Source organism: Arachis duranensis, chromosome 7, assembly GCF_000817695.3.
Source record: "Arachis duranensis cultivar V14167 chromosome 7, aradu.V14167.gnm2.J7QH, whole genome shotgun sequence".
Taxonomy (NCBI): Eukaryota; Viridiplantae; Streptophyta; class Magnoliopsida; order Fabales; family Fabaceae; genus Arachis; species Arachis duranensis.
Window position 1 is genome coordinate 75,381,029 of NC_029778.3, and position 12,550 is coordinate 75,393,578.

General features: G+C 30.1%; 1 protein-coding gene across 1 annotated transcript; it reads right to left on the reverse strand.

Moving 5' to 3' along the window:
* Positions 1-7,069: 7,069 nt before the first annotated feature.
* On the reverse strand, positions 7,070-9,685 carry LOC107459824 (uncharacterized). Its single transcript, XM_016078100.3, has 3 exons — positions 9,083-9,685; positions 7,928-8,045; positions 7,070-7,830 (listed from the first exon to the last, which is right to left on the reverse strand). Exons 1-3 carry the CDS (start codon positions 9,640-9,642, stop codon positions 7,609-7,611), a joined length of 900 nt encoding a protein of 299 aa, XP_015933586.1. The 5' UTR covers positions 9,643-9,685; the 3' UTR covers positions 7,070-7,608.
* Positions 9,686-12,550: the final 2,865 nt, after the last annotated feature.

A 12,550-nucleotide genomic window follows, 5' to 3' on the forward strand; every position in this document is an offset into this window, starting at 1 on the left:
AGGATAAGGTATTTTTTTTATTTAAAAAAAGAGATTTTTTAATTTTTAATTTTATTATTTTAGAATAATACGATAAAAATTTATTAAATAATAACAAAAATTAATTTTATGAAAATTTTATTTATAATTTGTGAGAGTTTTATTAAATAATAATAAAAATTAAAATTTTTTTCAACAATATAGTCATAGTTATAAAAATCGAATCGAATTGATCGGTTCAACTAAAAATTGATAAATCAAACCTCTAACCAGTTCAAAGATCAAGAACGGGTGAGAACTAGTCAAACTAGTAAAAATCGGTAAAAAATCGATCCAATCGAACTGCTCAAAAGAAAATTCTAAAATTGATAAAGATGTGGTTTGAATTCAAATTCTCCTTATACTACATGCTCTCTTTGATGCTAAGCTACATTTTTTCTTATTATTTCATATGTTAATTATTAATTATATAGCAAACAGTTTTACCTGTTTGACGAGTGATTAATTGGTTAAACCAATGAACTAATAAATCAATAACTTGACCGATTCAGTTCTTACAACTATGAATATAAGCAACTATGAGCACTATTATCACCGCTTTCTTCATTCTTATCATTATAACTTCTACTACTACTGTTTTTGTTGTGTAATCATATTTTAGGGATAAGTATTGTTTTGATCCCTAACGTTGAGGGTCAGAATCGAAATCATCTTCAACGTAATTTTTTATTTAGAATCATATTTAATGTTTTTTTCGTACTAAAATCGTCATTTTTAATAAAATTTTTAATTTTATTACTAAATTACTCCTATTCTAAGCTACAATGCGATGAGGGAAAAGAGAAAAGGGAAAGGAGATGCGTCGGCGCTGCTAGGGCTCACCGCTGCCGTCGCGTCGTCATCGGGCCTTGGAGGGAGACCACGCCGCTGAACCGTCACCGCCGATTCGCCCATAAGCTGCCGTCGGGGAAACGCCAGTGATTCTGCTCTTTTTTCTGCATCTGCTTATGATCTGCTTCTGCATCTGCTTCTTCTTTTGCTTTGGTTTTTGCACCTGCTTCATCTTCTGCATCTACTTCATCTTTTAAATTGGGAGACACTTTCAAAAGCATGCCACGTCAGCTTCATCATTAAGTGCAGAAACTCGATTTTTATATAATAAAATAGATAGATTTGGGATTTAAATACTATTTTATTTGGACTTTAAAATTTAATGGGTGTCATGCTCAAATATAAATAGTGATTTTAGGATTTTGGTCCACAACATATCAAAACTGCCTCTATTGCTTTTTTTTTCCATCAAAAAAGTTACAATTCAGTCCTATCAATAATACATTAGGTTTTGATTAAGGAAGATTGAGACATCTCTTTAATTAATTTTATGGGTACAGATATTCTATCGCACTATGATATATAATTTTTTATAATTCAATATGAATGATCTGGATTAATAAAAAAATAATTTGTTCTAACATTGTTTTCTTTAAAAGGTTTTTGTAAATAAATTTATTAATAGTTTGTGGGAGTTTAAACTCTCATAAATTAAAAATAAAACTCCCACAAAATTAATTTTTATTATTAAAATAAAAAGATTGAAAATTAAAATATTTTTTTTAGTGAAAATAAATAAAGACTGGGTTAAATTTTACTTAAAAAAAATTAATGTTTAGGCGGTCCCTAAAAATTAAGGACAATATGCAAAGTAAAATTTACAATTTAGCTCGTATTATGCTTTTAATAAGACGTGTTACTTAATATTTAATAGTTAATGGTAGTACTCAATAATTAATCTAAGTCACTAATAAGATATTTATTAATTAATAAAACGTTTAACTTGAATAATATTTTTTTCTTTTAAGTAAGTTTCGTATAATTTTTTTAGTAGTTTGAAGATTAACCTATATACAAGGAGAAAATAGGGTAGGGTCATCCAAAATTATATTTAGTTTTGTAAATAAGAGAGATACTAGCATATTTATGATTATGAAGTGGAATACTTGATTTTTTCTTTTTTGGGGCTAGGAATTATAAAAATGTTTTCTCACTTGTTTCGATCTTGCAAAGATGATCAAATGAACACCTGTCTTAACAAAACAAAAACATTAAAAAAAAAAGAGAGGGGGGAACCGAACCTTCTTGTGTCAGGTAGTTTCTATAGCTGAGTCTTAATAATATGGAAGCTTTGAACTATGTAGTGAGTTTTTCTACGAAATTAGGAAAGATGAAGTAGAATAATATCATAAAGTTTTTTATTTGTTTGTTTGGATGGAAAATAATTAAGAATTTAAAACAAGCATAAAAGTATGAATAAATAACTAAAGAATGTATGTGACAGGACAAAAAATAACACGATGAAGTATATTATTCCACCAGCTAACTTAAGAAAATTACAAAAAGTAAATAATAATGTAAATTGGTAAATAAATAACGTGTTTAATAATTTTAATAAAATTACCCTATTTAAATAAGGATTGTTTAGAAAAATACATATAAGAATATTATAAGCAAATATATAATACAAGTGTCAACAAATCCACCCTATTTGATGAATTTTTTGTATCATCCAAAAAAATGCAGTAGAAGCAAAAACGCTCTAGCTAGTATCAAATGATTGAATTAGAAGTTAGAAGCCAAGCCTTGTTTGGTAGGGTTGGGGGTGATGGTTAAAGAGCGAAAAAGGTTGCATTATTACAAAGCACGCTTATTTGACCTGAAAAGCCAAAACTGATGTTGAAATGCCATGAGCCTTTGTGATGGTGATAGATGTGAACATGGATAATTCGACAATCCCGGTAGCAACAAGACAAGAAGAAAAGGCTGAAACTGTGCCAGGGTACTCTAGTAATTTCCACTTGGCTCTTTCGGGCATAGAATGGTTAAAGAAATACCCATTTCAAAAAGTGTGCTCTACAGCTATAGCGTCGTTTCCGTAACGGTATCTCATCTCAATCTCAGATGAGGAAAGAGGCACGTGCGTAGGTGTAGGGTTGCACGTGCTTGAGAGGGACAGTGGGGTGCACGCGACACGCGTTGCGTGGAGAAGGAAGACAGGAGCCGATGATGTTGGTGGCGGAGGGTGGTGACTTTCACGTGACCCCACGGCTTTGCATGACTCTTGTGGGTCCCACTCTACCCAATCCCTTTTTATGTTTTCAGCCAATGTGCTTCGTCCAATTCTCAATCCCTTGCCACAAACGTGTGTGCCCTACTTTCTTTCTTTCTCCAACCTCGTTTCTCATTAAGAAATAAATTATTTTTTATTCTAATTACATTGTGTTTTGTCTTTGTGTCTGCTTCAGCAATAATTTAATCCCGTAATTATTTTTTATTTTAACATTATTAAGATAATGTTTGGCAAATACATTCCTAGAATTAGATTAGATTAGTTGTAATAGAGGGTGACGCATTGAGAGGCAGTGCCTCCCATTGATTGTAATATCGCCACGGAGTGAAACTAGAAAGAATCAAAGCACGTGCAAAAATGTGGCAAAGACCGGTCAACGTACTACATGTATTTTGTATTGTAATAATGTACATACATACTACATACTTGTAGGCATTTTTTCAGAAATAAAAAAATATATATTTTTCTCAAACATTATTTTTAAATTTTAATTTCTTAAATACAATTTTTTTGTATAGAAAAAGTTCGCCACACCTACTCTATAAAAATTTATAGAGTTCACCTAATTTTCGGTGAACTTCCTTTAATTTTTTTGAAATCCACAATTTTAATTCATTATTATCATTTCCAAATAGTATATAGATCTACAAACAATACATAGGAGTACACAAAAATATACAGACAACAAACATAATTTTTTCAAGGATTCTTTTAATTATAAATTTAAAAAAATAAGTTATATTTAACAATGTCAACCATTATCATCGTCTCCAGAAATACACAGATACTACACCGGAATAAGCCATATTTAACAAGGATTTTTTAATACGACTTATAATTAAAAAAATTCTTGTTAAATATGGCTTGTTCCGGTGTATCTGTGTATTTCTGGAGACGATGATAATGGTTGTCATTGTTAAATATGACTTATTTTTTTAATTTATAATTAAAAAATTCTTGAAGAAGTCATGTTTGTTGTCTGTGTATTTTTCTATACTCCTATATATTGTTTGTAGATCTATATACTATTTGGAGATGATGATAATGGATTAAAAACGTGGGATTCAAAAAAATTAAAGGAAGTTCGCCAGGAGTTAGGCGAACTCTATAATTTTTAGAGTTCGCTGGGGTGCGGCGAACTTGCTCTATACAAAAAAATTGTATTTCGAAAATTAAAGTCTAAAAATGGTGTTTGAAAAAATATAATTTTTTTATTTTTGAAAAAAAATCTTATACTTGTATGGTACATGTAATACATCATTCATGTATATATAATAATAGAATAAAACTCTACATTCAAGCAAAATACTTAACCAAGTCTAACAAAGTTATTATAACAACTTTTACCTCCTCCTTCTTCTCTTTCTCCTTCTTCTAAATTCGTGCATATTCTTCTTCTTCCCTTCTTCTTCTTCTCTTCCCCAATGTTGCATCTTCTTTTTTTCTTTTCTTTTTTTGTTATTGGCATCACCAATGACACTAATATTTTGCTAACATCTTTATTAATTCTGATTTTTTTATGCCATCATTAAATAATTTCGATTCATTTCTTAGCTTATTTCGGTTTATTTTTGTGTTAATTGAGATTCACTTGATACTGCTGATAAGTATTGACCAAATTTTTTATTCTTTAAGTAATTTTTTAAATGTTTGTTCAAATCTAAATCGAATTCGGTTCATTTGCGAATTGAGTTAGATTTACTTGATACTACTTTTAAGTATTCACCAAATCTGTTATTCCTTAAGAAATTCAGTTTATATCTTAGTTTAATTGAGTTCATTTGCATGCAGAAATGAATTGAATTGTGCTTTTTTTACTGATTGAATGTTGACCACTTTTTGTTCAAATCTGAATCGAATTCGGTTTATTTGTGAATTGAGTTAGATTCACTTGATGCTACTGTTAAGTATTCACTAAATCTCTTATTCTTTAAGAAATCCAGTTCATCTCTTAGTTTAATTGAGTTCATTGGCATGCAGAAATGAACTGAAATGTGTTTTTTCTTACTGATTGAATGTTTATCACTTTTTGTTCAAATCTGAATCGAATTTGGTTTATTTGTGAATTGAGTTAGGTTCACTTGATACTACTGTTAAGTATTCACTAAATCTGAACCAAATTTGGTTTATTTCTAGATTCAAATAAATCTCAATTAAAAGAAAAAAAAAAAGAAAAAATATAGCAACAACAGTAGCAATAAAAGAATGACGATCGAGAGAAAACACGCAAAGAACAAGGAACGCGAAGAATAAAAAAGAAGAACACGAAGAAGAAGAAGGAATGCAAAGATAAAAAAAAGGGGAAAACGAAGATAAAGAAGGAAGAACGCGAAGACTAAGACGAAGAAGCGTTATTAAAACGCGTGTGTGTATACGTGCGTGTAATGAAAGTGATTTTTGTTGAGTTTGAACCTGTTTAGTTGGACTTGGATACAAAATTACTTAAATGTGTAATTTAGGCTAATGATAATAATGTTGAACAAGGGAAAAATTGAAAATAAACAAATGCGTGCCTCATATAGTTTGCTTCTTTTTCCCTCCCGACAAAAAGAAACAGACAAATACCAATTTCTGCCAAATGCTAACTATGCTTCTTCCCTCACGTCATTCAATATCTTTCTGATTCTATTGTCCTTCGTTTCCATACCCCACCGTTTATTTTTATTTTTTTCAACTTTGCCATATCATGTGCAGTTCTCCATAACTTGTGAGATGGGGACGAATTTGTTGCCTTGTTGGTCCATTCTTGTTGTGGCTACTGGCTATCGTTATTCGTTGGTACTAGGATGTGCCCATCGTTTGTTTTGTTTTTCTTTTTTATCCTATTCGTTTTTGATATTTTTAGAATTGGTTTACTCTTATTATTCCCTTTTTAAAGCTGAATATTGAGAATTGACAAAAGAATAGCATAGTTTTAACTACTTATAAACATCAATAATACAACGAAGGACATGTAATTAGGTTGTGATATTTAAATAATGTTAGATCGAAATATCTAAAGTAATTATTGAGTAAAATATCATATACAGAACCAATTTATTGAAGTAAATCTCTAGATATAATAGGATTCAATTGGTAAATGGATTTCAATTGTTAGAAAAAAAAATGTGAGCTCTGGGCCTTTATTAAATGTGTCTAGAAAGAAATTAAATGTATCTCTCCTCTTAACATTCTGGGCCTTTATTCCAAAATGCTGATGCTAATGGATAATATATTTCCTTTTCTCATACAAGCCCCACTAAGAACTCCCAAGAACCCAAAGAATAAGGATAACTTCCTGACAAAAAAAAAAAAACCGGATAAATTAAACTAACTTTCCGCAACCAAGAAAAAAGAAAAAAACTAACTTTCCTATTCCATGACAAGCATAAAATTCATAAGATTAAAGTATATTTTGTGTTCTCATCTTTTCAAAAATTTTAAAAATATCCTTAAATTTTATTTTGTTTTAATTTTATCTTTAAAGTTTTCAATTTGCATAAAATATACTAAATTTTCAGAAAATTTAAGACCAATCTAACAATAATGCATGACAATTATGTTAGATTTGTTTGTATTAAAATTTGTTCTTTTGAAATTGTTACCCAACGAGTCCTAAACCTTTTGTAAACTAATTGCCAAGAGTATATTTGATATAAATAAAAAACTTCTGGAACAAAATTGAAATAAAATAAACCTTAGAGATATTTTTGAATTTTTTAACAAACTTCAAGAATAAAAAATATGCTTTACCTAATTCATAACTCCCTACTATTCCCTCTCTTTCAAAATACTTGCACCTTCCTTCTTTGGTTTCATTGAAAAATTAATGTATCTAAATCAGAGTGAAAGCAACAATTATTTTGAAATGGAAGGAGTATTTATATAGCTCATATGACCTTCTCTAAGCCACTTTTTAGCTGAGGTTAATGTTAATTTTAGAAAATACCAAATACCAAATTTATTTTACTTAAATCTCAAGGGATATGATTTTCAAAATATAGCAAAATCAAGTTAACTTGTTACATAGGTTATATAAGTTAAATTCGATACACAATATGAAATGACACTATTCAAGACTTGAGAGAAAGACAGCAAAGACCAATTAGAAAAAGTGATATGATTCCATTGTGCAACGAACTTCACCACTCATCTGAATTTCTGAATTTCTGGAGTGGTTTTCTTCTTCAGGTGGGTTGAATATTGCCTTCGAGCATCAATTGGTAACAATTTAGGATCATGCAGTAAAAGCATCCATCTTCAAAGATGGTTTGGAAGTCCCAAGTATGCTCACAAGCAACCACTTGGTTAAAATGTGAAGGCTAGACTCAAAGGTTATCAAACTTGAGAATTTGCCTAAGCTCATGGAGTTTTAGTAAACTTCAATCATAAAACTCAGCTTTACACTCAATTTGGGAACCTGAACTTGTAGGAGTTAACTCGAGAGTTTAATAAACTTGGTTGGACTAAACCATATTTCATTTTCACGAGACTCTAAATGCTTCTTAGAGATTTGTAGGAAAAAGCTAATCAGATATGGTTTGACTCAATTTCATAGCCTCCTTCAGCAATTTACGGACTGAGTTTTTCACTGTATCAGGCACTACCAGTTTCGGGTGCACCATCTCTAAATCATATGAGGTAAGTACCTTCATGACCACAACCAAGTTCAAAATCTTGGTGTCACCTTTCCACACACTTTGATTTTCAAACTTGCAAGATTCTCTCAGCACGCATTTGCTGCAAACCTGATGGAGAATGAAACTGTAAATGACAACAGCAAGCAGGTACATGATAGATATATTAGAAGACAAAGTGGAAGTATTCGGTGCACTTATTCCTTACAGTGTTTTCTGGAACCTCAAAGAATTTCCGTAGTCGTTTGCAGGGAAAGACACTTGCCCTGTCGATGGAGGGACAGCCAAACATCGCCACTTCTTTTAAAGCACTTCCTGATAGCCATCTGTGAATCAAAATTCATGTTCATTTATAGAAATTAATAATTCAGAGAAAATTACAAAAGATAAACACCGGGGAAAAAATTGAAATGAAAATGTAATTTGCAACCAATCCAGTTTTAAAGGGAAATGCAAATCTAGCCACTTGCAAGCTTGCATAGGCAATATCATAGAATTAGAATCAGAAACTTGATAATTGTAAAAAGTTTCTCCACAATGGAAGATAGCTTAATGTATGGCAACCAATTCAAGGTTTCTTTCTCCCATGCAATTAAATTGTCTACTAAATATAAAAAAACAAATCCGGAATCCCAAAAGTAGATATTTTAGACATTCATTTCATCATGACAATCACAAATCAGTTACTATTTGTGAGTTTAAAGCATATACTTGTGTTTTGAAGTCGCCAGACCAACCACATATCAACTATCAGTAAAATCAACTAATAGGAAAGAAATATCCTTGGCATCTAACAAGACCTGAGATGGATAAACTCCTCAAATAGATTCAGTGGTACTCAACATGTTACACTTTGCATACAAGATAATCACTTAAAAAAGCCCAATTCGGATTGGATAGAAGTCAAAACCCTATATTGAACATCAAACATACTTGATAAGTCACCCACTTCTTTTCTAGGGAAGTATAGAAAATCTAATCACAAACTCACTGGTCTTAAAATAATGATATCATTGCTATGATTTTAGCTACCTACCATAGCATGGTAGTTTATCAACTCATTAACCTAAAAGCCTATACAATCCAAAGTCATCTCTCTTAAGTAGAAAACAGTGCAATTTATTCATTAGTCACTCTGCTAATCAAAATTAATGACAAATACTTATCCCACTAGAGGGATTAGCTAAATTTATACTTAAACCTCTTCATGATCAACAGTCACAGTTTGACATCCTCTTATATATTCTCAATTGAAATCAAACGCATATAACAATGTGGTAACCATTAAGTAACTAATTCACATTGATTCATAGTAACTAATCTTCCCGTTTTATAAAAACCAAACATAAAAGAGCATTCTTACTTGGCCAATTCTTGTTTGTCCCTGCCGAATCTCTGCGCCGCAAACTTTATATACCCTCTTCCAAATTCAGTATCAAACCAGCTAAGATCAAACATGTCCTTACCCTTTGCGAAATTGGCATGGTTGAAGTACCCCATTTGGAACAAAAGCTCCAGAAAACCCTCCATTTCTGGTGAAAGCTCCTTCAAGATCATTGGCTCCCTCTTCTTGTTGTTCACAATCTGGGTGTCGTGTTCAGGAGGCTGGTTGGTGAAGACAGAAAACAAGCTCCTCCTCTTGGTGTTAATGACCGGCACGTGTTTGTTAAAAGTCCTTAGTTGCTGCTGTAACTGTGTGAGGTTTCTCTTCAACTCGAAGTTGCTCTCTGATTCTGATTCTTGTTCTTGTTGGGGATGGTGGTGGTGTTTGAGGCCAACGGCTTCCATGAAGAGGGCGTGGAGGGGCTGCTTCTTGTTGTTGTTGTTGTGGTGGTGATTGGTGGTGGTGACGAGTCTGTGAGAGTGAGGGAAAGGTGGGGTTTTGAGGTTGCAGCGAGAGAGGAGGTTCCTCGGCAGAGCCATCGAAATGAAAGCGAAGGTGTAAAAGTGTAATGATACAAGTATAGTTTTTAGGGGAGAAAAACCCAAAACAGATAATGACCTCAAAATACAATGAAATTTTTGACAAAAGAAAAATATTAATTTAATTTTTGAGTTTTATTTTTATGAGATGAATTAGTTTCTGTTCCAAAAAAAAGTTAATATTATTTTTTTTGGCACAGGAGTTAATCAATCTTGAAAAAAATATCAAATGTCGAGTTGGGTATTTTTTTTGGAGGTCTCATTGTCCTTTCAAGATAATTATGTGAAATATTCACTTTTAGTTTAGTTTTGGTTGGACTTAGGGGTGGCAAACGGGCCTAAACCCGCTAGGTCGGCCGGCGTAACCCATCAAAAAAGATGGGTTGGGTTGGAAAATTGGGACCTCTAAATAATAAAAGCCCGCCTAACCCGCACCGCTTAAACCGCGGGCTTTGACGGGCGGGGTGGGCTTTCCCGCCGGGCTTAGAATTTTTTTAGCAAGGAGTATTTTTACAATTTTTTTTACCAAAATTCAACTTTTCCCAACCCAACTTATAAGAGAATGAAGATGAAAATTGAGTATTTTGGATTATATTTATTTTGTTTTAGAGACAATATTTATAATTATGTTTTGGATTATGTTTATTTTGTTTTGGGAACAATATTTATAATCATGTTCTGGATGAAAACTTGGTTTATAATTACATTTATTAGATATTTATAATTACAAATATTTTAATGTTTGTGAATATAAAAATTATTATTTGTTTATACTTTTAGAAATTATAATAGTTAAAAGTAAAAAATAAGAGAAATTTTTTATACTTTTATATATATATTATTTAATAATTAAAATAAAAAAAAAGAGATTATTTGACGGGCTTAACCCGCTAGCCCGCCGTTAAGCGAGATGAACTTCTCCACTTGCCACTCCTACCTCGACCTTTGGAAGAATGTATGATACAGTCATTATATTAGGATTAACTAATTGATTATTCTATACCTATTATATTAGGATTAACTATCAATAAGTACTAAACAAATTTAGCCGCTGACAAAAAAAAAATTTAAAAATATTATCGATAAATAATTCTTAAATAATTTAAAAATATGATAAAAAAAACTAATAAATATTATATATTTTATAAATAATAAATAAATTTTTATATTTAATAAATAACTTATTTATTAAATTAAAATTTTTGTGGTAATATTTAAATAAATATTCAAAAGATACACGACAAAATTCGGAACAAAATATGATCTCTAAATTTTTTTATTTAAAAAAAGATCATTCATAATAAAAAGATTTTTCAAAACATTTACCTAACAAAAAATTATTAAATTTTAAGGATAAAAATATTTTTTTTAAATAATAATTACAAAAATTTACATCAAAATTGGATTTTTAAAATTATTTTTTAGAATATATATTTAATATTTAGTTTTTTTATTATGTTTTTAAATCTTTTTAAAAAAAAATTGGATTTTTAAAATTATTTTTTAGAATATATATTTAATATTTAGTTTTTTTATTATGTTTTTAAATCTTTTTAAAAGCTTATTTGTTGTTAGCATCTTTTAGGATTGATTTGTCAGTGCTACAAACTTTCAGATACTATTTTAGTAGTTTACTCTATTATATTATTATATAGAGTAAATAGTCATTTCTGACCATAAAAAATTTTAACATTAACAAAATTGACAACGAAAAAATTAAATGAATTTTATACCCATAAAAAATAAATTATGCTCAACAAAAATATCTGATCGTTAAATTTTTATTAACTTCATTTAAAAAATACAATAAATTCTAAAATTTATTCTACTACTAATTATTTTTAACTTTTAACCTCCTGTTATGGCTCCTTTATTTTTTTTTTCTTCTTCTTTCATTTCAAAAACAAAAATTTAAATGTAAATCTATCTCCTTTTTAAATTTGTTCATCTTTCTCACTTTTTTACTTTTATTTTTAGAATCATTCATAGTAATTATAACTTAATTAATTATAAGAAGCATAATTTAAAATCATGAGAAAGAAGCAGAGAAGCTTTTGCATTAACAATAGTACTTGAACATGAAGGAAAAAAAAGATTTGAAGAAAAAAGAAAAAAGTGAGATTCAAAAAGAAGAAAGGGGTGACTTTACGAGAGTCAATAGCGAACCTGATGCCAATGGTCAAAGGGAAAGAAGAACCCTTATAAACCTCTTTGGTCAAAGCAGGGAGGGTCACCACGGTGACAAGTAATAGTTCTAAAAACTTATGTGGTGAAAGGCTTCTTCTTATTTTGAATGCTCAATTCAAAATGGAATACTCGATGAAAAGGAGCATTTTAAAAGCTTAAAGGGAGAGAACTTGCTGAAATGAAAGCGGGTTATGTTGGTCTTCGAATTTGATGTAAGGGAGGTGTAGCTACGGAGCTAATAGAAATGGGGCTTAGAGTTCTTTTATTTTATTTTGTTTCTTAAACAAGAGAAAGAAAAAGAAAGAAAAAAGGAGGTATAAAAAGAGGTTGACAATTAAAAATGATTAGTGATAGAGTTAATTTTAGAATTTAATATGTTTTTAAATAGAGTTAATAAAAATTTAATGATTAAATATTTTTGTCGAATATAATTTATCTTTTATAGATATAAAGTTTATTTATTTTTTTTTTATAGTCAGTTTTGTTAGCGTCTAAATTTTTTATGATCAGAAATGACTATTTATTCTTATTATATACTATATGCAATGATACAAAATTTTTCAAAACAACAACTCAACAAATGCACTATAAAATTTTAAGCAAGGTCTTCTTTTAGGACAAATTTTATGGTATGGACAGTTGAAGACATTCATATGTCTCAATGTTACGTGGACTTGGTATGCTTTCAACACGTGCAAGGGAGACCAGCAACGTTGAGATT